The sequence below is a fragment of the Recurvomyces mirabilis genome, assembly GCF_035927965.1.
Source record: "Recurvomyces mirabilis strain CCFEE 5264 chromosome Unknown scaffold_18, whole genome shotgun sequence".
NCBI lineage: Eukaryota > Fungi > Ascomycota > Dothideomycetes > Mycosphaerellales > Teratosphaeriaceae > Recurvomyces > Recurvomyces mirabilis.
In genome coordinates this window covers 566775-592415 of record NW_027041952.1, presented here as the reverse complement: position 1 = coordinate 592415, position 25641 = coordinate 566775, and the positions used below count along the sequence as shown (strand labels likewise).

At 53.3% G+C, this 25641-nt stretch overlaps 10 protein-coding genes across 10 annotated transcripts; 3 read left to right on the top strand and 7 right to left on the bottom strand.

The window, feature by feature from the left end:
• Window positions 1–613: 613 nt before the first annotated feature.
• LTS14_007023 (uncharacterized protein) lies at window positions 614–1218 on the bottom strand (the record flags this gene model as incomplete). Its single annotated transcript, XM_064839716.1, has 2 exons — window positions 614–883; window positions 943–1218. 2 exons carry the CDS (start codon window positions 1216–1218, stop codon window positions 614–616), a joined length of 546 nt encoding a protein of 181 aa, XP_064692959.1.
• A 932-nt stretch (window positions 1219–2150) lies between these two features.
• LTS14_007022 (uncharacterized protein) lies at window positions 2151–3162 on the bottom strand (the record flags this gene model as incomplete). The annotated part of the gene is made up of 4 exons (XM_064839715.1): window positions 2151–2417; window positions 2474–2877; window positions 2968–2981; window positions 3056–3162. 4 exons carry the CDS (start codon window positions 3160–3162, stop codon window positions 2151–2153), a joined length of 792 nt encoding a protein of 263 aa, XP_064692958.1.
• Window positions 3163–3445: 283 nt separating this feature from the next.
• RGD1 (Rho GTPase-activating protein) lies at window positions 3446–5730 on the top strand (the record flags this gene model as incomplete). The annotated part of the gene is made up of 2 exons (XM_064839714.1): window positions 3446–5255; window positions 5318–5730. The coding sequence occupies 2 exons, from the start codon at window positions 3446–3448 to the stop codon at window positions 5728–5730; spliced, it is 2223 nt and encodes a 740-aa protein (XP_064692957.1).
• Window positions 5731–6313: 583 nt separating this feature from the next.
• RIM2 (Pyrimidine nucleotide transporter, mitochondrial) lies at window positions 6314–7348 on the top strand (the record flags this gene model as incomplete). The annotated part of the gene is made up of 1 exon (XM_064839713.1): window positions 6314–7348. One exon carries the CDS (start codon window positions 6314–6316, stop codon window positions 7346–7348), a length of 1035 nt encoding a protein of 344 aa, XP_064692956.1.
• Window positions 7349–8833: 1485 nt separating this feature from the next.
• RIM9 (regulator of ime2) lies at window positions 8834–11484 on the top strand (the record flags this gene model as incomplete). Its single annotated transcript, XM_064839712.1, has 2 exons — window positions 8834–9026; window positions 9083–11484. 2 exons carry the CDS (start codon window positions 8834–8836, stop codon window positions 11482–11484), a joined length of 2595 nt encoding a protein of 864 aa, XP_064692955.1.
• A 998-nt stretch (window positions 11485–12482) lies between these two features.
• SCO1 (Cu-binding protein) lies at window positions 12483–13349 on the bottom strand (the record flags this gene model as incomplete). The annotated part of the gene is made up of 1 exon (XM_064839711.1): window positions 12483–13349. The coding sequence occupies one exon, from the start codon at window positions 13347–13349 to the stop codon at window positions 12483–12485; it is 867 nt and encodes a 288-aa protein (XP_064692954.1).
• Window positions 13350–13770: 421 nt separating this feature from the next.
• Window positions 13771–16417, bottom strand: LTS14_007017 (uncharacterized protein; the record flags this gene model as incomplete). The annotated part of the gene is made up of 2 exons (XM_064839710.1): window positions 13771–16182; window positions 16247–16417. 2 exons carry the CDS (start codon window positions 16415–16417, stop codon window positions 13771–13773), a joined length of 2583 nt encoding a protein of 860 aa, XP_064692953.1.
• A 1071-nt stretch (window positions 16418–17488) lies between these two features.
• LTS14_007016 (uncharacterized protein) lies at window positions 17489–19483 on the bottom strand (the record flags this gene model as incomplete). The annotated part of the gene is made up of 3 exons (XM_064839709.1): window positions 17489–18208; window positions 18260–18631; window positions 18683–19483. 3 exons carry the CDS (start codon window positions 19481–19483, stop codon window positions 17489–17491), a joined length of 1893 nt encoding a protein of 630 aa, XP_064692952.1.
• Window positions 19484–19963: 480 nt separating this feature from the next.
• Window positions 19964–21798, bottom strand: MDR1_3 (GTPase-activating protein; the record flags this gene model as incomplete). The annotated part of the gene is made up of 4 exons (XM_064839708.1): window positions 19964–20832; window positions 20888–21191; window positions 21267–21467; window positions 21526–21798. The coding sequence occupies 4 exons, from the start codon at window positions 21796–21798 to the stop codon at window positions 19964–19966; spliced, it is 1647 nt and encodes a 548-aa protein (XP_064692951.1).
• Window positions 21799–23696: 1898 nt separating this feature from the next.
• On the bottom strand, window positions 23697–25495 carry LTS14_007014 (uncharacterized protein; the record flags this gene model as incomplete). The annotated part of the gene is made up of 6 exons (XM_064839707.1): window positions 23697–24223; window positions 24295–24387; window positions 24438–24541; window positions 24594–24889; window positions 24936–24989; window positions 25091–25495. The coding sequence occupies 6 exons, from the start codon at window positions 25493–25495 to the stop codon at window positions 23697–23699; spliced, it is 1479 nt and encodes a 492-aa protein (XP_064692950.1).
• Between the last annotated feature and the right edge of the window lie 146 nt (window positions 25496–25641).

Genomic DNA, 25641 nt, shown 5'->3' with positions numbered 1-25641 from the left:
ATCCACTCGCTCTCACGTTGGCCACGAGTAAGGCTGCGGCCGGTCTGCAATGCAAGACTTGCATCCGGCAAGCATCTTCATCACAAAGACACCAAGCAGATCCCGAGCGTCGACATGATGGCGGACGATAAGAGCGACCCCTACAACACCTCTTCGGGTTGAATGGATGGAGATGATGACAAGTCAGAATATCGAGCTGAGGACGTCGAAACGTGTCATGACGTTTTTGTTGTTCAGTGCACACAACTTGGTCGCGACGAAACACACGCAGATCAGCCGTACCGTACAACCAAGCATGGTGATGAGCACCTGGAAATGTATGAATGTCAACAAAAATCTTGTATGACATCCGCTCAACTCGGTTTGCCAAGTTCAAAGAATTCTCTGTTTCTGCTTACGGGTCAACCACTTCAGCAGATAGTGTCGCCGATGAGGTCGATGGCACATTCGATGGGCTTTGAACGCATCAGATCACATGGAAGACGCCGTGTCAGAGCGCACTGAAGTGCTCTCGCGACAGTAAAGGTATTGGTAGTAGCGGGACAGCCCTGTCATGGTTCTCTGCTTGTATGATCTCCTAAATTCTATCTCCTTCGCAACCTGCTATCAAAGTCTACTCAAACTCCCAAGCAGCCGGCTCAGTCTGATTGACCGTCAGTGCATCGAAGCTCAAGCAGCCATCAGGCAGGGTAGCATTCGGTATAACAGCATAGACAGGCCAAATGTTACCGTCCTGGCATGCGAGCAATTCGAAGGCGAATCTCAGTCTACCAAGCGTTCCACCGTACTCGACAGACCAGCCCACAACAGCAGCACCTTCTGACATTGCTGCCGAGTGGGGGATAGTATACTTGAGAGCACCAGTCTGAGGGTCGGCGTAGACCTGGGAGGTTGTAAGGATATGTCTGAACAATGGTTCCTAAGATAGGAGGGAAAGCTCACCTGCTGGCCACCTGGTACCGCAGTACCCAGCTCCAAAGTGCTGGCGTTGCTGTTGACCGCGAAGTTGGTCTGGCCATGATTCTCAGGGCAGCCACCTAGTTCCCCGACATTGGTAGGGCAGTATGCTAAGGCTTGGCCACCCAGGTAGATTGTTTCGTTGCCGGCATTCATGGGAAGATATTGGATTGCTGAGCCTGAGCGTGCGGATGTGACGCCAAAGTACTGAGCGGAGGCGAGAGAGCTGCTGAGGGCCGCGAAACTGATTGCTGACTTCATCTTGATGGGTTGGATATACTTGGCGTTGGAGTTTTGCCGGAAGGGTAGATCTTATTTTCGTGGCGACGAAGAGACGATGGATGAGGATGGTATGATAACTTGATGTTCTGATGTGCTGATGAAGAGTCGAGTAATCTTGTGGAGAGACCTACCTATATACCTATTCATGACATGGCGAGGAAAACAGTTCGTGGGTCCATCATAATTGTGATACTAGCTCCGCCCTCTCGTATGCTCAGGTGGTATCGTGATTATTCTATACATGCATACTGATTCGTATTGCAAGCACTTCTAGTCAAGACAATGTCTTGGTAGGCAAAGTATGAGGCTCGAAACGAGCAGCAAGTTCGTATCTGCTCAATACCGCGGAAGTGGTTGCTTGGTGTGACGTCTGGTTTGCGTAGATCCTTCGCAAAATAGATTAAGTGAAGTTTGAAGTTATCCGAAACACGACCGCCAGTCGCCGATGTGACATTTTGTTTAACCGGCAAGGGTACATGTATCTTGCATACACTAATGAGGCTCGTATTTTTCAATTCATGAGTCCACACCTCATACATCCGCTCCGTTCCGAAGCCACAGAAGGGAGGAAGGACAGGGCACCGCAGCAGACGTAGACGTTGAATGGCGACCACTACAGGATGACATCGAAGCTCGATAGTAGACATCTACGTGAGGGGATCGACTCTGCTAGACAAGGTGTCCACACATACCCAGCTTCACCCTTCCAGCTGGTGTCTTCCTTGCACATCGCTCGGAGACCGTCCCTCCTGTAGAACAATAGATGCTCTTGCAAGTAACACCATTCTGAGTGAGCATAACATGTTGATCGTCCTTCAAGAGGTGATCTCATTATACGTTTCTGGTACATACCAAAGCCAGCGTAGCAACATCCACCCAATTAGCAGCCCAGTACCCAGTACTCCAGAAGCCTAGCAGACATCCTCAACCTCACCACCATCGCCTTCCCTGGGTCCAAGATCACCACTCAACGTCCTGCCAAACAGCTCACGTAAAATCTGGAAGCATATCCCAGCCAAGGCAGGGTCGTATCGTCCCTTGCTGAGCTCGTCACGAATGAAAGCGTGCTGTGCCCACGCCATTTCGTAAAAGCTGAAAGTCGTGCCACTCTCGTGTAGTGTCTTGCGGATGAGGTCACGACCATCTGGAGGGACATGGTTGTCACGTTTGCCGAAGATCTGGGGGATGGTGGTCAACTACAGTGACATGCTAGTGGGTAAGTACACGAACGTACCATTGCCAGCTCGCCATGAATATCCTTGATACGATCAAGCGAGTCATCCTGCTTGCCTTCGCCAAGGCTATGTGAGTGGATATCGGTAGCGAAATAGCAGACCGCCGCCCTGATGCGCTTATCCATAGCACAACGGAACGCCAGATGCCCACCCAAACACATCCCAGTCGCACCAATGCGTCCATTACATTTTGGTAGACTGATCAAAGTATCGATACTGAGCGTGGCATCTTCGTCGTAGGCCGAGAGCTTCTTCTCGATCTTCCAGGCATTGCCTTTGTCCGTCCCAGGCCCGTCGTAGGCTAGTGCTTCCGGGCCCGTGAATTCGTGATAGCTGCTAGGTGCCGCCACCACATAACCATGGCCAGCGATTTGCCGGGCGAAGCGCTCGACTGGTCCGGTGACTGTAGAGCCGTGAGTATTGTGTACTGAAGGTAAAGGAGCTCAGACTTGGGACTGGCGGCATCAAGAGCTTGGCAGGAACGTCTACTCACCCTGATAGATCTCACTAAAGACTACTACACCGGGAAACCTTGCTTTCGGATAATTCGGAATGGATGGGGCGAAGAGGAAAATGCCTACCTTGCTGTCAGAAGATGGCAGCCGTTGGGTATGCGTGTTGGGAGGTTGATACGCATATTGCCGCCATGCTGGGTAGGTACATCTTTATGCGTCTCGACGATGAGCATGATTGTGGTGGTGGTCCAGATAGAGCTCGTGATAGAATTTGATTACTCCTGCCGTGCTAAGAGGATGTCTCCTTGTAAGGATCTCAATGGCGGCGAAGGCTGCTGTGGCAGTAATTTGGCTATTCTGGATCGACGCCACGTGCACGGATCCACAGTTCCCGGACTTGAGCTGCGGCTAGCGTTACGTATGTTCATGCGCGTAGCATTCAAGGACATGTGAAGCAAGCACTGAGACATATTCCCCAACGCTCCGACTTTCCATACACACCATTTACATACCATCATGTCAGGCGAGTTCAACAGGAACGACGTCGATTTCGACCGTGTTGCGGACCGCAATGGCTCCCTCGAGCCCGATAGTCCCGACCTCAGCCATGCGCCGACCAACGGAGGCTCAACAGTGGGAAGTGTCGACGATGCGCCCGTACCAGTGCCAGTGCCAGCCTCAGCATCGGCGGCCAGGGAGACGCCAAAAGCAGTCGACGATGTATTGTACAGCGACATCGGCATTACCACCCTCCTGAACCGGCTCAAGCAATCAGTCGCATCAGCTCGTGACTTTGCCAGCTTCCTGCAGAAGCGGAGCAAGCTGGAAGAGGAGCAGGCCTCTGGGCTCAAGAGGCTAGCCACTGGTCACATCGATGCGCTGAAGAAGATTGAAATGCGAGGTGGAAGCTATTCCTCCCAGGTCACAGAGGTGATGCGGGTGCATGAGCGCATGGCCGACAACGGGATGCAGTTCGCCTTGAGCTTACACCAGATGCACGAGGATCTCAATACTCTGACTACCAATATGGAGCGAGGGCGGAAGACGATCAAGCACGAAGGACTGGATGCCGAGACTCGAGCAAGTCAGGCTGAGGCCGCGATGCAGAAGGCCAAAAGCAAATATGATGGCCTAGCTGATGACTTCGACCGCGCCAAGACTGGAGACACGAAGGGCTCGCGGCGCATCGGCTTGAAAGGACCGAAGAGCCAGGAGCAGTATGAGAGTGATTTGCAACGGAAGCTCCAGGCTGCAGACGCTGACTACGAGGAGCGGGTGCGCCTGGCTAGGACGCAGCGAGAGCTGTTGATCAGCGATCATCGGCCAAAGGCTGTACGACAGCTACGAGAGCTGTGCCGAGAGTGCGATGCTGCTCTGACACTGCAGCTACAGAAGTTCGCAACATTCAACGAGAAGTTACTTCTTGGCAATGGCCTAGCTGTTTCTCCTCTGACGGCCGAGAGTGGTACCCACAAAAGCCTTCGGGACGTCATTACAGATATCGACAACGAAAAGGATTTCCACAGCTTTGTCGGCAGTCACGTCAACAAGATACCCGCCCGACCGAGTGAGATCAAGTATGAACCACACCATACTCTGGCGTCCAAAACACAGCAGCCTACGAGCCGAAGTGTATCCACAAACGCGCCTACTATACAGCCGCCGGTTCGAGAGCCAACTCTCAACATCAACACTGGCCCTACATCGCAGCCTACCTCCATGAACAGCAGGTACTCCACGCAGCAAGCACCTCCTGGCCCATTGGTAGCACCCAGTCAAGGCCAAGCATACAGTCAACCCGAGTACTCGGCGCCAGAGCAACGTAGTTATGGCCAACCCCCGGCGTCGTATAGGCAAGCACCATCTCAGGCACAGCCGCAGCCGTCCTCGCCATATCAAAGCCAGTCTTCGCCTATGCAGCAAGATAGCTATGCCGCGCCACCTTACCCTACACACCCATCTGAACGGACCAACTCCAGCTTCGTGCCACAACAGACCACGGGCATTGTCTCCTCGCCATCACCACCACCACTGCAGCAGCAGCAGCAGCAGCAGCCACGAAGCCAGTACACCAAGCCACCTCCATCGGCAGGCGGCGCAGGTCCCATGTCACCAGCAGGGGCCAATCTACCACGCCTCCGTCCAACATTCGGTATCAGCCTACAAGAGCTTTTTGATCGCGATCAAAGTGCCGTTCCACTAGTAGTCATTCAGTGTATACTAGCGGTGGATCACTTCGGCATTGAAACAACAGGCATCTACCGACAAAGTGGGACGTCCAGTCATGTGCAGAGACTGATAGGGCAGTTCGATCATAATCCTAATAGTAAGTCTTATCCAAACACACCACAACCCTAATCAGAGAACTCGTACTGACTGTTTTCACAGCCGTGGACTTTCGCAACCCCGCCGCCTTCTACCACGACGTAAACATCCCAGCCTCGCTACTAAAACACTTCTTCAAACAACTCCCCGACCCGCTCTTCCCCAACAGCAGCTACAACGCCTTCATAGACGCCGCCCGCCTCGAAGAACAGACTCAACGTCGCGACGGTCTCCACGCTCTCATCAATGAGCTTCCGGACCCGAACTACGCCACCCTTCGCGCGTTGGTATTGCATCTGCACCGGGTAGCGATGAACGAGAGCAAGAACCGCATGGGATCCGGGAATCTGGCGGTGTGCTTTGCTCCTTCTTTGATGGGGACGGGGAGTGGAGGGCAGATTGCGGATGCGGGCTTGCAGGCACGGGTGGTGGATACTATTCTGATGAATGCTACGGCGATTTTCGATGAGGATTAGTTGTAATGTAATTAGTGGATAAAGTGGTGGGGCTGTGAGCTTTTAGGTTGATGTGGGGGAAGATAGACGAGCAAGCATAGTGTAATACTCTGCAATCCAATCCAGTAATTTCAGCGTTTTCTTCGCCACTGCCATCTATTATGTTGAATCTTGCTGTCAGGGGAGCGAAACGACAGGGGGCTCGGAGCGGAAGCATTATGTTCCGTCTCATATGCGATCATCCTCAAAAGTCGTCCAGTGATTCTATGAGCGAGTCGACGAGCTTCATTTCCAGCCTTCCCAAGATATCATCACTCAGCATACCGAACTCCCATCTTCCATCTCGAAACGTGCTCCAGACCGAACCATCAACCTCCCAACAATCGCAAAACGACTCCTTGAACAGGCGAATGCGATCACGATCATTATAGCCTCCGATCACCGCTAAACCCTTCCTCACGAGTTGATGGTTGCGAGCACCTCGCCGTCATACACTGGCGCACAGCCTCGACACCAAAGTCTCGACGTGAAACCCTTCACTCAATCCACCGAACTAGGCCAGGTAGACCCAGGCCGAGCACAAGATGCAGGCGAGATAATACCCATGCCTGCCAACCCGGCAGGCTCGGTGAAAGAGAGACGACCATGGGCGCATTTTGTAGCAGGAGGTCTAGGCGGCATGACCTCCGCGACCCTCACCTCTCCCCTCGATGTCCTTAAAACGAGACTCCAGTCGACATTCTACCAAGAACAGCTAGCTGCTGCGAGAACGGCAAAGGGTCTACCGGCTCCGCATCAGCTACCCCTTATGAGAGCGGCGTGGATGCATATCAGCGAGACGGGGCAGATACTGGCACAGATACCTAAGGTTGAGGGGTGGAGAGCATTATTCAAGGGTCTGGGACCGAACTTGGTGGGGGTGGTGCCCGCGCGAGCGATAAACTTCTGGGCTTATGGGAATGGGAAGAGGGTGATATCCAACGCTTTGTTTGATGGAAGGGAGACGGCGCTGGTTCATTTAATGAGTGCGGCGAGTGCGGGTATCATCACAGGCACGGCCACGAACCCCATCTGGCTGGTCAAGACGCGACTACAACTCGACAAGCAGAATTCCGGGCCTGGAGGACAAGGGAGACAATACCGTAATGCGCTGGACTGCGTGGTCAAGACCGTGCGACAAGAAGGCATCCGTGGGCTCTATCGTGGACTCTCGGCCTCCTATCTGGGTGTTAGTGAAAGCACCCTCCAATGGGTCCTCTACGAACAAGCCAAGCGCAGTCTCGCCCGGCGACAAACCGACCTCGTGCGCTCTGGCCGCGAACCCACATTCACAGATCGTGTAGTCCAATACACAGGCCAACTAACAGCAGCCGGCGGGGCCAAATTCGTTGCAGCGCTCATCACCTACCCGCACGAAGTTGTGCGGACACGATTACGACAAGCACCACTGGATGCGAGCGGGCGGGTGAAGTATACTGGTCTTTGGTCCTGCTTCGTGACGGTTTTCCGGGAAGAAGGGATGGGAGCGCTGTATGGGGGTTTGGTGCCGCATATGTTGCGAGTGGTGCCGAGTGCGGCGATTATGTTTGGGGTGTATGAGGGGGTGTTGAAGGGGTTGGGGGAGAGTAGTGCTGTGTAGAGTCTTGAATCTGGTGGTGGTGGTGATGGCGGTGGTGGCGATAGTGGACTGCCGGGGGAGGAGTTATATGAGTAGGGTGCTGGAGGGTGACGCTTCGAGATGAGGTTGTGTGATGGGAGAGATAGACACCGGCAGGGCTCAAAGGGCTTGTTTGTGCTGGAGTGGCAAACTTCATGTATTATATACTACACTCACAATATACTGTAAAATACTAATGCTAACGTGGGAACTGATAAAGACGGAACTGATGGCGAAAGGCCTGATGGAAACAGAAGTGTTTCCCGATACCATTTACTCGACAAAGGCTGGCTGTTTCTTGTCTCGCGTGTTGATGCAGTTGGTGAACGACGAGTAGTGAAACGAGCCTGTTGCAACCATGACGTGTCGTGCTGTGGAGGAGGTAATGCTGACTAGCTGCAACAGAGGTAGTCAACCAACTCACTCGCTCCTGAGAATGAGCATTGATCCAGACTGGTCTCTCAAGCTCTTCGTCGTCAACAATGCATTCTCCGCGTACCCTTATATCGTGGCGCGTGTCAAGAATCAAGGGTGGCTGACTCCTCCGGGGAAAGCAGAAGCAGAAGCAGACGCACAAGGCGTGATGGACGTGTGTGGGTGGGCCAGTACTACTAGTGTGGCGTCGCGAAGCTGCGCACTAGACATGGGGTCAAACTATTGCCAATTTCATGTTCCTGTGGCGAGGCAACTGATTATTATTTGGGGCAGAAGATTTTATGACAGTATACCTAGCATTGAATGGGGACTTGTAAGAGATTGATTGACCACTACTGACATTCTTGACGAGCAACAATTAACGCACATTTGGGTGTCGTTCCTGGCCTGAACGGTTGTGGCCGCGGCCGCGTGGCGGGGAAGTGGAGCAAGAGCAAGAGCAAGAGCAGTACTGTAGCAGGAGCAAGCAGGGAATCGTAAGCAACCTAAGGTTTAAAAAGGACCCGCACTGGCCAGCATCCAATTATTATTCTAGCGAGCTTGTGCCGTCCCGCACTACTGCTGCTGCTGCCCGTCTCCTCGACTACAGCACCACCTCCATCTCGACACCACGCACTCACCCACCCCACGCGCAGCTTCCCTCGTACACGTGGTACTTGACATTCTCGACCGTGCGCCATTCCCCATTCTCACCATCATGCGCGATTAGCAAGAGCAAGCTGGGACAATTCGGGGCGCGCGTCCTCCTACGACCTCCAGGATTTCGAGACTGGCCGATACACCTCTCTAAGCTCTCGAGTCCTTGTTTGCGCGGCCAGGAGACATCCATACATCACATGACGGCCGACGACTAGGGACGACATCATTACGCTTGCGATACCACGCTTGGTACCCACCCGGATAATAACTTGAGACCTCCTTCCTCTTTCGTCAGCGAGCACCAGTTAAGCCACCTCTCATTCTTCAAGGCCCACAAAGGAGTCGTCATACCAAACCACACTCGTTTGATCTCACCATCACACCACCGCCACCATGGGTCTTCTCCGCCCGGCAACCCCTTTATCCGTCATCTTCTTCGTCGCCTTCGTCCTCCTCCTGCTATCCACCCTCAGCACGCCAATCATCCACGCCATCCCCCTCGGCGCATTTCAAGGATATAATTTCGGCGTCTTTGGATACTGCAAGGGTGATCAATGTTCCGGGTTTAAGATTGGCTACAGTACAGGTAAATGCAGTAGACGATTATTACTTGCGTGGACTGGCACTAATACACTCCAACAGATAATTTATTCACCGGCCCAAACGCCAATGACTTCACACTACCATCCTCCACCCGCCACTCGCTCTCCGCCATTCTCATCGTCCATCCGATCGCCGCATTCTTGGTCCTGATATGCTTTGGTCTGGCTTGCGCGGCACACTTTCACTCGCCCTCGCACTCTCCTCGATATCTGCTCGGTCTTCTGATCCTCACCGTCCCGACTCTACTCGTCACGCTTCTGGCCTTCCTGGTTGACATCCTACTATTTGTACCGCACATGCAATGGGGTGGCTGGATAGTGCTCGCAGCTACCATCTTGATCATCGCGTCCAGTGTCGTGACGTGTGCTATGCGGAGAACTTTGGTCAGCCGCAAAGCAAGGAAGAAGCGGATTGCGGAGAATGCCGAGATGAATGGCGCAAACTACTACGAGAACATGAATCAGAATCGTCTGATGGCAGATGAGCTCCCACGAGCAGACAGTCCACCTCCTATGAGTGGCACAACGGCTGCCGACAAAGCAGGCGTGGCTTCGTTCGCGACATTCGAGATGAAGCACACGAACAGTGCAGGCAGCGGAGAAGGCACCTTACCCAACAATAACGACGATCGGACACCTTTGAACCCAACGCGGGAGCAGAGCATCAGATCCGCGAGCACTGGACGAAGGCCATACGGACCGCAAGGCGGTGAAGATATGCCACCGATGCCACATGGGAGACCAAGCATGGAGAGCAATGGCAATGGCATGGGTGGTAGACCAAGCCGAGATCAATATGGCAACATCATACCTGCTGCGGCTGCGATGGGTATGGCTGGCGATCTACCTTCACCTGGTCTCAGACATCAAGGATCGCAAGGCAGCATGGGCTCGAACAGATCAGGAGGCTATCAGCGTGGTGGGAGAGCAGGCTATGGCCCTCCTGGTCGGGGCTACGGTCCTCCGAGAGGTGGATATGGTGGCCCACCTAGAGGAGGCTACGGACCCCGGGAAGGCTTCCGAGGCCAAGGACCTCCACCTCCAGGCTGGCGAGGGCGGGGTGGATATGGTCCGCCACCAGGCATGATGCGTGGAGGCGGTCGACCTGGACCGCCACCTGGATATGCTGGACCGCCTCCCAACGACGGATATTACAGTGGTCCTCGATCTGGTCCTGCAAGCCCGACAATGGACGGGCCGCCACCTCCGATGCATGACGAGTTTGTGGCTGGGCCCATCGGCCAAGCCATCGAGATGGATGAGCGTCATGGGTCGCCACCCATAGCAGGGCAAAGATCGGAAGTGGCTTCCCCATATGGCTTGCGAGACAGCGACGGTGATGTCGCTGGTATGGTGGGATTGCAGCAAGGTCGGAACAGCCCGATGCGACGAGAGAGTGAGCGCAGTAGTGCTATGCGTAGTACGAGCGACTACAGCGATCAGTATGTTCTGCTGCACGAAAGCGGTGATCCAGAAAGCTTACAGATTAACAGCACATACGTCCCGCCTCGAGCACAATGGCAGCAGCAACCACCGCCAATGCATCACCAAGATTCCGACTCCTCGCGAGGGCTTTCATCAACCGCTGCCCCTTCCTCTCGAGCCTTGCCGCTCTCACCAGTAGCAGGCTCACCACGCTCACCCCTCGGCATGCACGCTCCTCACCACGCTCGCGGCGGCTCAGACGCCTACTACGAAGACGTCGACCCGCGCTTTGCAGTCGACCCAGCCAGCGAAGTCGGCCACAGCGACCACGCAGGACCACTGCCCACGGCCCTGACACCAGGCGGCTATGGTCCGCCTTACGCAAACCAACGTATGCCTACCCCTACCAATACCACCACCCAAGACCCGAACCTCCTCCAAGCCCCTGCCCGCACCTTTCACAATAATTCCGTCGCACCACAAGATCGCTCCAACATTCCCAGCTATGTCAGCGGAACGAGCGTCGGAGCTGGAGATGCGAGTTCCGGGAGTGCCGTCGTTGCTTCTGGAGTCGACACTGACAATGCCCATAGCACACCGTCTCTAGATCGACCGCCCTCCGATGGTCTCGTAGCAGGAGGATCCAACGGGACCGGACCGGATAATAGTTACGAGAACCTGCCCATGGGCGCCAGGTCTCCGGGCGAAGGCAGCGAAGCTTCTCATTTCACCAGCATTTCTCAACGGCCTATCAACCCGGACTGGAGACCGCAGGGTGGAAGTGCCTACGGAGGCAGCATGATGGGCCCACCGCCCAGCTCCGCGAGCGCCGCGCAGAGGAGACGGGAGGATGTGATTCTGACCGCGAACCCGGATTTCGCCTTACCGGGCATGAGTCCTATTGGTCGAGGTCGAGGCAGGGGGAGAGGGGGAGGAATGGCGGGGATGAGTCGGATGGCGTCGCCCCCGATTCAGCCGGCTATGGTGCCTGGTGGTCGGTACCCGACGGATATCTAGACGATGTCTGCTTGTGAGTCGAGGGTGGGGATGATGACGGTGGTGGCGAAGTGATGGGCTGGCTATGCGCGGTAGCTGTTAGATACGAGACGGACTGTGGATGCGAGGCGAAAATGGATGGATCGGGGAGAGCTGTTCTTTTATGTGTACAGAGAGCTTCGAGACCAACAGCGGCGGCGACGCAGGAAGTGGATTTGCTTTCTGCCCGCAAGGTGTTTGGCGCGTGGAGAAGAAAGTGTAGATACACCAAATGGCGGGTTAGGGGCAATACTGGGTAGTAGCAGCGGTTTGTTTATACAACGCTGTGTAACGGCCGCTTTATGTGGCGATGCTTTTATATGTTAGTCGCCCTCTGAATTTGCTACCTTGTTTCCGGCGATGCTCAAGTCAAGAGCGGAAAGCAAAAAGCAGAAAGCAAAAACAAATCGACCTCCTCCTGATCCTTCGTCCCTAGCGAAATCAGCGGTCGTGAGGTATGACCGCTTTTGAGCTTTGCAGTGCCTTACACGCCCACTGCTTCCTTCGTTCATGAAGGCATGATATCGACAGCTTCCGCTGTATCGTTGCCTCAGCCTCCGTCCTTGCTCCCGGCCTTCCCTCTTACGTTGATCGTGGATTCGTCTGTCGCCGACCCTTCCGCCACGCTTCTACCCGCCTTCAAGCTCCGCTGTTGCAGCTCGATAGCGCGCCAGCCACGGAGACTTTTCAAGCAGGTACCTGGTGGTTGAGATAGAAGGCTCGGTGGATGCGTGTTGGTCGATTAGCCTGATGATGTGATCACGCAAGGAAGAGATCTGGGCTCCAGTGGTAGAAATGGATGGTGAAGAATGCAAAACAAAAGACTGCACAAGCAGGCAGTGTGGCCAGAGCTACGAGTGCGGAAAGTGGCCTTACGACGGTGAGGACCGGCCTTGAAGGCACTGGAGAGCCCCTCGACGAGCCTGAAGGGGGAATGCTGTTGTACAATATCTTACACTTTATATGCATCATTGTCCACCTCAGCTCTTATCAATCTTCCCCTTCCAATCAGCAACATGATCATTAATGACCTTGGCCGCCGCATCAACCGAGAAATTCCGCCCAATCGCCTCCACGAAATCCCCATCCGGATCCATCAAATAAAAGTAAATACTATGATCCACCAAGTAATCCTGCCCGGGCTTGACATCCGCCGGCGTCGAGAAATACACCCGATAAGCCTTACAAACCTCCTTAACCTGCTCCCACGTGCCCGTCATGCCCAAAATATCCGGGTGGAACTCGGCCAAATACCTCCGTATCACCTCCGGCGTATCCCTCGCAGGATCACACGAGATGAAAACCGGCTTCAAACTATTCCCATGCTTCGCCTTGACCAGGTCGATCATCCCGGCCATCTTATCCAGCTCCTCGGGGCAAATATCCGGACAATGCGTGAAGCCGAAATACACCAGACTATATTTCCCCTTCAAATCCTTCTCCGTAAACTCCTTCCCATCGTGATCCGTGAGGACGAAGGGACCACCCACAAGCGGTCTCCCAATCCCTTTGTTGGCCTCGGCGATGCGGGCCCGGCCCATCCGAGCCTTTTCGTAGCGAAAGTAGGCTGTCAGGCCGACACCGGCGAAGAGGAAGAGGATGCCGGCTTGCCAGCTGAAGGGCCCTGATTTGTACCGCGATTTCGCTTCTTCGACTGATTTGTAGGGGTGAGAGGGGGTGGAGGAGAAGTGTCGCGGGGGTGATGTGATGCCGGAGGATCGGGAGCGGATATCAGGTTTGCGTGGTTGTGTGATGGATGACATGGCTCGTCGGGTTGGTTGGCCAGCGCATCGTCGACATATCGAGGTTTCTGCTATGCGCAGTGATGTTCGGAGAGGGGCGGCCATGATTGTTGTGATGCTCGTTACGATCAATGATGTTGTCTGACCCGAGCATATCTACAACGGCATCTCCGCTAGCGTCCGCATTACCTTTGGCCGAATGGCCTAATGTACAATAATGTCCTTGACACCACCTTTTCTTGGACTTCAATCAATGGCGAAAGAGTTACACGATAAATCTGCCACACGGTGAATACTGGGGCCTACGAGGCGGTTTTGAGTCTGTCTGGGATTATGTACTTCACTGTGTACGTCTATCTTGTCTGCTGAGAGACGGCTTCAGTAAGCAATCGGACACTCGATCGCCACAGACCCAAGATACTTCATCGCATTGCGCCCTACCCATCACTTTTCGGCAGCCTCACTGCCATCGTGTTTTCTCGATCATTAAAGCCTTCCATCTCCTCATTGGTAACATTAACACCATTCACATCCTCCCAGAAGCGAACCTCCCCGGCGAGCCCGCACCAACAGCCAAACTATCTCCCACCTTCGCAGTCGGACTGCTGAAACCGCCAAACTTGACACTTTCAACCCCCTGCCTACCTCCGTCCGACACATCGCCTCCTGGTGTAGACTCAGACTGCACCTGTCGATACCTGGGGTCCCACCCAATCCTTAGTGGCGGCTGACCCCAGTTGTTGTCGAAGAATGTGGTGTTGTCGTTATGATCGATCGCCCACTCGGGTGCCTGCGTCCATTGGGAGAAGTAACCGCGGCGCTTCTCTGCTGGACCTTGGACGTACGAAGCCAAGTTCTCCCAGACGGGAATGAGCATGCGGGTATGGGCATCGCATTTCTGCTGCGCGGTGACTGTGACACTATCCTGAGTAGAGTCCTTCCTGGCCGGCGTACCAATTGGTGCGAGAAGCGACGGTGTCTTGCTTGGTAGTACATCCTCGACTGCTGCATCCGCAGCCTTGATGGTGTTGAAGAGCTCTTCATGTCGAGCAAACGTGCTGCCGTTCAGACACCAATCGTTGACACGTCGCTCGTATGACTTCTTGGTCGGTTGCTCGGCAACTTCGTCCAGACACTTTGCTTCGAAGTACTTCGTAAGCTCTTCCATAGTATGGCCGGTGTATCCTTCGGGTCTTGGTGATGGACCGTGCAGTTTTCGCGATCCGCTCGAAATCTGTGGCGTCACGTCCGTTTCCTGTCTGCTCCATCGTGACTCCGGACTACTATGAGTTTTCGCGATCTCCGCAATGGCAGTACTCTCCACGCTTCTTGTCTGTAGCCGCTGCGCCGCGCCTTCGTTACCAGCCGATTCGAAGAGACGAGGTGGCAGACCACTAGGGTTGGCAACAGTCTTTTTCAGTTCCAACACAGTGTTCTTGTCGGGCTGAGGCCTTGATACGATCTGAGGCAGCGTATCCTCGCCTTCCGTGCGGAATGGATCGTGCAAGACCGTGCGTATGTTGCTTTGACTTATACTCCGCTCCTTGGCTTGATCGCTGAGCTTGGCGAGATGCTCACGCATCTTCGTACGGACATTGCCTGCCTCAACATTCGATGGCGTTGCATAATCAGTATTGTATCGGAAGGTGGGAGGTGGTGGAGGTGCATGAGATTGCCCGCTGTTCCTAGGTAGTCGAGGGTGAGGATCAGACGGCGGTCCACAGGCCGGAGCTCGTGATGTATCCGAACCTGTAATGGTGGCAGCTAGATGCTGCTCCACAGCCTGCTGGAACGAAGCTTTGCGCGTATTGTGTGGTTGACAAGGCTGTGCTGTCGACTCGACAGGTGGAAAGTGGTAGTCGTAATTGAGAGCTTGAGATGCGCTGGCAATGTGTGCAGCTCTGCTAGGGTATGTGACCTGATGCGACGGGATCTCGCTGATGATGTGGCGCATGGCCTCTTGAGCATAGACTGAATCATGCGATGGTGTCAAGCCTCTACCACCAAAGAAATTGTTACTGTAGCGATCTGCGCGGGAGTTGTACTGCATTTGTCCCGGCTGCCAAGTGTGGTAGCCAAAGCCATAGTTCGAGCCGTAGTTGCCGTAAGCTGGGTGATAGTATCCCGTATACGCAGGAGGCATCTCATGGGGAGGATAGCTTGGGTAGTGGTATTGCTGCGGCACGCCATAATGATGCTGTGAGGATGAGGCTACCTCGTATGAGGTTTGTGCGCTTTGAGACGACTCTGACGGGGTTGCTGTGGGACCTGGCTCCGTTCGTGCATTGTCGTGCGCGGAGCCTTCCACACCACCTTCATCGTTGTTCAGTCTGGTCAGATGTCCCAGCATATCCGCCGCGTCAAAGTGCTGACCCATGCTCATTGCCTCGTGTTGCTTAGCGATCGCTTGAAAGTATGCAAGTGAATTGTGCTGAAGAGTCTGTTGAGCAGTCTCACCCCTCAGCCGATCGGCAGCGAGCAAGCCTTCAGTCTTCTTGCGTATGTTTGAGAACTGGCCGATGTTTTCCCACAGGAAGCGGTCCATCGACCATTGATGAGCGGAGACATCACCGTTAGGATGCTGTAAAAACTGCAGCTGACCACTCTTCGCGCCAAGGTTTTGTTGGATGTAATCAGTGCCAGGTAGAGCGTTGCCGAAGACTTCATAAATCTCGCGGGTGTCGACTGGAGCTTCGACGGTCGTCTGCTTTTGCTCGGGTTTGTCTTCGTAGGCGTTCAGCTGTCCGGACAGCTTCTTGGCACGACGGCCGGTGAACACCTGAAAGCCACTGTTGTCCAGTGGTGTATTATCTGAGACATGAGTGGCAGCGGTGCGTTGCGACAGACTTGACATAGATCGACTCAGCGATGAGTCGCGGGGTTGAGCACGAAACGTGTTAATGCGCACTTCTGGCTCCGATGCACCATATGCTGGAGCCTGTTTGACAAAAGTATCAGTGCTTTGGTGTCACTACTTGAAGCGAGTGCGAGCGAGGTCGCACCTTTCGATTTTGTGTCATTGCAGCTATCCCAGAAGTCTTGTTTGCTGCTGGCTGAGTAAGTGTGCCACGATCAAGTTCGCTCCTTTTGCCTATTAGAGGAGCGGTCAGGGCTGCCTCAGCTTGCTGAATGCGTGCATTTTGCCGAGCGAGCTTAGCTTCTGCGAGAGACATGACTGTCCTACCACTCGATCCTGCGTTTGACATGTTCGCGACGGCTATAAGTCTGTTTTCGGTACGTGTGTTAGCGGCAGTGGCGGCGGCAGTCGGTCAGTTGCAGCGGGCCAGGGAGGGAGATCCGGTGGAGGTGTCCGAAGAGTGGTGGGAAGTCCGAGTAGACGAGCGCCTTGTTGAGATGTTATGCCTCGTGGGTGGTTGAGGAGTGCCAGCAGGAAGCCGCTGTTGTGATGGTGAGTAGATATCTTTTGTGGCTGTCGAAAACGCAGTCGCTTGTGGCAAGCTGAAAGCAGTGACGTTGAGAAACAAGGAGGTCGGTACGAGCAAGATAAACTCCTCCGGTCAAGCGACTGGCTGCTGCTGTGTTGGTTGTGTAGTTGTAGCAGCTCAGTGGACGATCAGAGCATTATCAGACAAGGTTGGACGGCCAACATTAGTGTAGGTGTAAGAGTATTTCTCGAGGTTGTATGAGGCCATCTTTAGGGAATAACCGTTTAACACTCACAAGGAAGGCACGCCAAGTAGCTCGCACCTTCCGCATGCGATAGGTGGAAGGTGCGTGTCGCAGGACTGCGTTGCTGTTGCAGCTGCACATGTTATTTGCCATCAGTGCAATGCCACGAACATGCAGATTGTCTTGCAGCAGTAGACAAGGAACATGCGTAATATGTCTGATATCACGAGGCATTACGGAGGGTAGGGCGCGCACAGGATGCAATGTTGTCTCGCTGGCCTTGACAATCATACTCGCCAGCGAAACTGCTGCCTATGATGTTGATGAGCAATCGAACCAAGATCACGGACCCGCAATCAGTGCGATCGTGTTGCGTGGGTGTGTTTACATGTATGCTGCAGTCGTGCAAAGTGAAGTGAAGTTAAAGTGGAGAGAAAAAGCATGAGACGATTGATTTGTTCCGGCTTAGTCACGTAGCGCTAGAACATAGGGGAAAGTGGGATATTCTTCTGGACTCCCAAATCTGTCTATCTATTCTGCATAAGTGTAGTACGGAGACCCATATGTGAACGCTATTTACGCCTTCGTTCATCTGCCTATCGTATGAAATAACCTCATGCTGGTTTCAGCGGCCAGAACGGATCATCGGCTCCCGCAATATCACCGATGAAGGCTTCCCAATAACTCCACGGCTGTATTTCATCCTCGGCATCTATCATCATGTCCATAGGAACTTGATTTGATGCCATCTCATCTACCGTTCCCACTGTTGTGGAGTCGTGATACCCAATGCCTGTGATGTAGGTAGCTTCCTCCATTGCCTTCTGGCGGGCTTCCGCAGCACGCATAAGTTTCGCAACCGGAAGCCACAATGGACCGTCAACTCCCTCAGCTACCGTCCTACTAAGCTCTGCATACACCTCTTTAGCGACCGTCCATGCCTCAGGATGCTTGTGATTCGGCGAGACTGCCAGCTCTGCTAACAACACAGCCAGAGGATGCCAATTGTTGAACTGCCGAATGTACCACATCCATGGATGTGAGCTTCTATACAACTCCAGCGTGAAGCCAAGGGTCTCCACAGCAAGGCCTACAATGTCGATCTCGGCGATCCTCGGCGCCTTCATAGCAGGATGGCGCTGCAGAGGCCTTACAACATAAAGCCGCATGCAGGATATGATGGTCCGTGCTAATCTCTGAGCAGTGGAATCTTCGAGTCCTCTTCCAGGAGCACCAAGGTACCCTTTGAGTATGTTTTCTTGTCTGGTAACTGCCTCGTTCCTGGCATGGCAGTCGTACTGCATTGCTGTAGGGGCGCGTTCCATGTCTGCTGGCTAAGCTTTCATGTCAGCACATTCATCCAGCCATAGTCGAAGAATGCTTACCTCAACAAAGTTCAGCACCCTTGCCAGCACGGCACACTCCGACTCGATCAGGAAGATCGATAACCCAGTATAGCCATACTGCGGAGCTGGTGAGATGTCAAGACTGTCGTGAAAACAAGAGTCGTTCGCATTGATCGGCGGCCTCGTGCTGGTTCCACGTTCACTGACAACGACATCCGAACCGCGATCCATGGCCGACTCGAAGTCAATTAGCACCAGGCAGTGCCATATGCAACGTCTCAGCTGTGCCTCAAGCGGACGAAGGTGTCGATAGTGCTCTTCACGATGGAGGTTCAGCGCCTGTGCTATACGGATTGCTACAGGGAGGAGTGTCCACACGGCTCTTGACCTGTCGAAAGATCGGGTACCTACCTGTGAATGAGTCAGTATCTAGCACGACCAACAGTAGACAGCGCGACGGACCAGATAGTATATAAGTGCCTGAAGCGTCTCCAAACGCTCGGAAACCAAGAAATTAGAGCCCGCGATCTGCTGCTCCACATCTTGCCGCCACTGCATCTGTAGCTTCACCTGTGGCACACCCCATCGTTGCATGCATTCAGTATCGGTGAGTGCCACGATACTCACGTAAAAAGCTGCAACCTGAGCTGCCGCAGCATGTCGGTCATATGACCAAGCTCCAAGATCCAACAGGCTCGAGCGAATACCTGCCACGAAAGTAGGAAGGTGCACAGCGTGGACGACCGGATGGACTCTCTGCTCAAATATACCCAAGAGGTAATTCGTGTCGGAGGCTGATGGTACTAGCATTTTCTTATGGCCACCAGCAGCTGCGGCAAACAGATGTATGGTAGTGTTCGAAATTCCTTCGCCAGGACTACCATTCTCTGCACCATTGATGAGTGTGTTCCGCGCATCATCACTCTCCGGTGAGGCCTCGAGAATGTCACGAATCCCGACAAGTTCTTCGCTCAGCTGAGAGAACAATGATGACCCAAGTAGGACCTGTGATCGAGAAGTGGCTGTTGGATGCTCTCGCGTAGTGCTAGTAGATATCGCATCCGCGCAATTAGATGTAGTCGTGGCCTCTGACATAGACCTGTCGTTTAAAGCGTAGCCAAGATCTCCATTCACAAATGCTGGAGCAGTGGCAAGTTCTTGCGCATGATCGGGCTTGAGCAAGGTCTCCAACTTCTCGATACGAGCCAATAACTGTGTCTCCTTCGATGTGCGACCTCCTTGGCGACCACGAGGCCGGCGCATGCGTATTGTCGGTACACATTGAGCGCTGGACTTCTCACACTGTGCGCACGTCGGCGTCTCCTTCGAGCATTTAATTTTCAGACGAGTGCACCTTTGACAGGCCAATAGCGGCGGGTCCATCTGCATCGATACTGAGATGGCGCGATGTAGTCTGGCGATGGTATATGTCTTTGTATAAGATGGATGTAGAACGCGCCAAGTTCGAGTCACAGCGCCACCATCATGAACACGAAGTTTAAAATCTATCACCGATGCCGAGACATGAAAGATCAAGACACAGGCTTATATTCGCCAGCTTTTGTGGGTGTTATGATTACTACCATGACATGATCGAAATTTACTAGATTATTACGTCTATTATCTAGAGCTGTTCGCAACCTCGCTATCTATCGAAGCTGAAATCTGGTCTACATCTCTTCAACAACCACAGATCATACTTTTTCACGTCCATCGATTCAGGTCTGTCCCACTAGAATCCCATCATATATCATGGCGCGCGGCCTTGCTTCTCCGACGTATTGCAGGACCCTTCCAGTAGATTATGAAAGGCGCTGGGATGAACAGGATCGAAATGAAGCCTAGCAAGCTATTGCCCCAGTCGAGCCCAAGTTTGCGGAACATGGGACCTGCGATGATCGGAAAGGCTGCACCGAATGCAGACCGAAAGAGATCGTTGCCAGCGTAGACGGAGGCAATGTACTTCGGATATGCATCGCCAATGTACGACAAAACCGCCATGAAGAGGCAGAAGGCTCCGAAAGAGAAGAAGCTAGTCCCTATGATAGGCACTATCCAATGGATGTCCGGTCTTGCGGTCCAGCCAAACATGAACAGGCAGATAGGCAGGCCGAAGGCGCCCGCAAAGGCGATGGTAAGTCGAGCTTCGGGATGAATATCACCGTTCTCGTCAAACTGTGGCTCTACACGCCAGCGATAGTGGACGAAGAAGATCACAAGCGTTATGATTGCGCCGACCAAAAGTCCAGAGTAAGCGACTCCAGTGAGACCAAGACTGAAATGGTAAATTCCTTCGAAGGCCAGCGGTATCGACTCGAGCCACAGGTACAGAAGTGCATAGACCAGAGCGATGTAAAGATTGAGGACCAGCAGAATTGGTTCGCAGAATGTGAGCGTGAACGGCCGAACAAAAGTCATCATCAGCCCCTCACGAGGCGTGATCAGTCTTGCCTCAATCTCGGCTTCACATTCGATTTCGACGCCTGCTGGCAGGTGCTTGCGGAGGCGCTTTGTGCGGCGGTAGAGTATGTTGCCCGCGCTAGTCTCCGGAAGCGTGAAGAACAGCCAGACAAGAGCAGTTCCGGATAGCCAGATGAGCTCCCAGATCGTCCCTATGGAGCACCGTGTCAGCGATTGACGTTGGCATCTGTGAGACCATCTACCTACACTTCCAACCCTTCGCTTCAGCGGCGAAGCCACCGACTAAGGGACCTAGGACGGGGCCCAGAACATTTGCCATGCCATAGATGGCGAGCGCGTATGGTCTCTTGGCTGGCTTGTAGAGGTCGGCAATGCTGGCGCCGCCGGTAGCCAGAACTGGAGATCCAAAAAAGCCGGTCAAGAAACGGAAAGCAAGCAGCATGCCAGTGTTCTTGGCATAGACGACACCGAAATTGAGAGCAACGAATACGAACAAAGTGCCAACATAGATTGGATTGCGGCCAAAAAAAGGTACTTCGGACATGGGTGCCTGCGAAGGACATTCCGTTAGCAGATGCTCGAGATGCTACGAGTATAGGTCGACGGCGTATCAGGAGCGACTCACCCATAGCATCGGCCCAAGACCATACCCAGCAACGTATAAAGTCAAGCCCAGGATGGCCACGGTCTGTGATATGTGAAACTGCTCCATCACTCCTTGAAGTCCAGCTGTGTAGATGGCAGAGCCGATGTACACTGAGGTCGTCAGGAAGCAGATGTTGAACATGACGAAAGTCTTCTTCGTAGCAGACCAGTTGAGTGGGTTCTGTGATAGACGGGACTATCAGTAGGGGCACGGTGGTATAAGCTATCACAGTCCTTACGTGAGGGTCGTCCTCTAGCCACTCAACAAGCAAAGCTTTCTCGCCCTTCTCTGCTCTGTCCGGATCCGTTGGCGGGATTGCATGGTCTGTAAGTGTCGTGTCCGAGCTACTCTGAGGTGTCGGGGTGGCACCGTTGGTGAAAGTGGAGTGGCGGCCGTACAAATACTCATCGCGCTTCTTCTCGTCATGCTCATCTTCAAATCTCAGTAATCGACGACCACTGGCAACTCGCACGATTGCTGCAAACAGACTATCTTTTAGTGTGTCGGCCATCTCGTATATCGGAATGGTCGCTAGCACATTGGCAGTGTACTTGTTGCAGTGGTCGATAAATGAGAGAGCTTGTTGTGCTGTACCTTTGACTTGCTATACTTAAGTAGGATACCCACGCAAGATGATTTGCGTATCGGTCGTAGATTCATGCTTCACTGCGTCGGGCTCTGAATCATAGCAGAAGGAGCCCGGTACGCTATCAAGGTCCATCTTGGCCAGAGCGTGCATCGATGTCGTAGTTTCATAGCAGCGCGTCTATGCGCGAACTCTGTGCAGGGACGTCATTGGATGGCAGGATGTACGCCGATGCCTACGAAAAGAGTAATCTTGGGAATCTGGGACGAAGTGTGAAGGGCGTTCAGAATCAAAACCCGACCGATGAGCCTGAGGCATCAGAATTTTGCGCCGCTTGCATCAGTGAAATTTCGACACCATGCAGCCTATCTGCGTTACAATTGGTCTGATCACGCCAGTCCTCTTGACGACGGGAGATGTTCCCAGCGGCGGCGGGTGTAGAGACGCTGTGTATGCCGCTGCCAGGGGTCGACTCGAGGGTAAAAGAGAAGACGGTCGCGGTGTACCAATCACGGGACTAGCTGTGCAGCGAGTCATTGATACATGTTTGCACTGTCCATCAGTGAGGTGGTCTCTCATGAAACCGTTAGGATGCCTGCAGACACTGGAAACATTCTCCTCATGTGACAGCAACCAGAATTTCCAGGGCCCTTGGACCAATCATTTATTTTTGCTATATCAATCGATTGCCTGTAAGATGCTTGAAATGAACGGGCGCAGCTATATTAAAGCGCTTCGAATAGAACCACGAGCAGTATCCCGCGAATTCAGTCTGCCTGACTAGTCATTCTGTCCCACCTGCGACTCCTTCCTCCAGATCCGGAACTGCCTTACCAAATTTGAGCTTTTCATTTCTCAACGATACAGCGGTCTGACCAAGAAACCTTGCTAGCAGTTCGTGGGTAGGCCATGTGCTACGCAAGCCGAAGTCACCGCTGGAGGCAAAGCATTGCTTGGATCTGGCGGCGGACACGGCCATGTCGGGTTGTTCGCGGAGTTTCCTGGATCGTTGGATGCAATTACTGCGGCTTCGAAAAGGGTACAGATTGGTACCAAGGCAAGGCCTGGCACGTCTACTGATAATAGTCAGAACTTGTCAATGTTGTTTGTGCGAAATCGTGTGTTCTCTCCACTTACTCGTGATATCTCCTGCAGCAACGGCAGAGATGACTGTAACACAGCTGTCAGCTTGAGGTAATGTTGTGCAATACAAAGGACAACCTACAGCTGGCATCATTGAAGCTATCATCGAAAACTCCGTTACGTCTTTTGTTGTTTTCCAGGTGTTGACGGCCCTGAATCGCATGCTGTCAGCAACCAGGATCAGAAACATTGATTGGGGTCTCGGAGTTGCCTCACGTCTGCAGGAACTGCTGCTGCGTTAAGCCCGCCCAGTTCTGCCCATCGAGAGTGTCCCAGCCTTCAGGCGTACTGATTAATAACTCCATCTGCCCCACCGGGTTGCCGCCCGTCGTGGCCGAGAACAACCCTGATCGTGATCAGCAACAGCAATTGCAGGCGGTTCGACGCTGGAATCATTGACTTACAGTAGGCATCTTCGCCATCACAGCACAGTGTCTTGGTGAAATTGACATTGACAACGCTAACACAAAGGAAATTGTCGGTGTCGACGCCACAATTGAGGCCGCTAGCATTGGCCAATTGGTAACCGTGGCAGCCTCCGCCAACGTTTGGGATACCATTGGCATCACTATTTCCGCATCAGTGTGATCCTTTGAACAGACTTGCGGGCACGACCTACGCCATGAACACTGCAGTATACGAGTCACGAGCTGAGCTCCATGCTAGAGGAACGAAATCTGTCAGCGAGAAATACACGTCGCTTGATTGAATAATTTGTTACCAAAAGGGAGCGTATTGGCCAGCAACGTTTGGGTCAACTCTGCGGCGATGGTGACTGGTTCCTCTCGTATAGGGCTCCCAAATACATGGCCCTGCTGGATGACGGTGTAGAGGTTGCCGGGATCGTTGAAGAGGCCCTCGGCATATAACTGAGTTGCATTCTGCACGACGTTTGCGAGGTATGTGATGTATGTCGTGAGATTGTGCTGGATAGGCAATCTCGTCTTTGACGTAGGCGAATGCACCGAATATCTGTAGATCAGATCACATTGGTCAGATTGTTCGCTTGTGGTGGGAAAGGAGATACTGACTGCAGCCGTTGTCCAGTCTTGCCCCACTCCGGGATCAAGTTTGTTCGATGTGACTACGCTCACAACAGGGTCGACGGCGTTCTGGATACCACTGGGGACGGTCCCCAGATCCGAGCCTCGTAGGGCAGCTCCTTCTGCGTCATCACCTCCTTTGAAGAAGGGAGTCGATGGCAAGCCTGTGCAGTAGATTAGACTCGCTTGTTCCGTGGCGGTGCTTGTGTGTCGTTATTTTTCTCAAAGAAGACACTGAGCGAAATGCCCAGGACCAGCTGTATGATGTCGTAATTAAGCTTCTGCTGTTGCTCTTCGGCTATTTCGGCTTCGACGCCCGAGAATGTGCCTGGAGTCGTCAAAATCATGCTGCGAATCAGATACCGGGTCTGAACTTACCGGCAATGTTACCAGCAAAGCCATTTACATTGATTTGCGCTTGGATTATGCTGTTACTAAACACACTGATTGTTCGGTGTAGATACACCATGGAGTTGTAAAGACTATACTTGCGTTAGCAAAAGATGACTACATCTAAGAGAAACAAGGACTGACATGTAGCCGGCAGGGCTGTTTACGTCGGCATTGTGGAACAGCCAGCTACCACAGCCGATAGTCGAACTACAGAACTCATCACCGACCTTATCGCACGTTGGGTTTCGAGGAGCGTGGAACCTGTCGGCAAGGAAGTCGGAGAATGCGAGCTCATTCGTTGCATTCGAGACATAATCGGCGACCAGCTCGTTCCACGCGGCTTCCGTACCAGCAACGTTCCATTGCCACAGAGGATCGTTGGTAATGGAAGCGAAGGCGCCGCCCTCGCTGCATGATACGTTGGCCCACTGGGATTGCTATCAGCGAGATTACACCATACCATCAGCAGTATGTACAACTCACAGCGCCATTGACTGCACTGGAAGGTTCGGCGCTGGGTGAGGCATAGGGTGCAGTCTGTATCGAAACAGGCAGGATTGCTGATCCACAGTACGATCCGGTCTAGGAAAGTTGTCAGCGTTCTGCTCTTGATCCTGAGAGCTCCATCTGTGACATACAGGCTCGCCCGGATTGCCGACATGGTCCCACTGTGTGAAAACGTCGACGATGACCGAAGGATCAATGCTAGGGCAAATACACTGGAAGCGTCCAGGATCGGAGTCGGTCGTAGTGCTGGTTGAATTGAACGTTAAGGTTGCAACGTGCGCAGAGATGGTAGTAACTGTACAGCCAGTGACAGTGGCACCAATTTCTCCGCTGACCTTTGTGATGGTCTCTACTGGGAACGTGGTTGAGAAGGCTGATCTCGGGAGAAGATATGGAGCTTTCGTGGCAACGCTCGGTGCAATTGTGGGAAATGGAGGAGCAGGAGTCTCGATGGGGAGGATAACCCCAGCTGGGCGTACAGGACCAGCTATGGCACAGCCGAGAGTGAGTCCGATAACGAGGGTTAAGAAATGCATCTTGTAGAATGGAGAACTTGGAAGGAAAGCTGAAAGGAATGTGGATAGATGTACTGAGCCGCATCAGGCCTCACACCTGATATACTACCTTTCTCGAGCAGCGATGGAGGCCCAGACGGACAAAAGTTGTTGGCGGGAAATTGCGA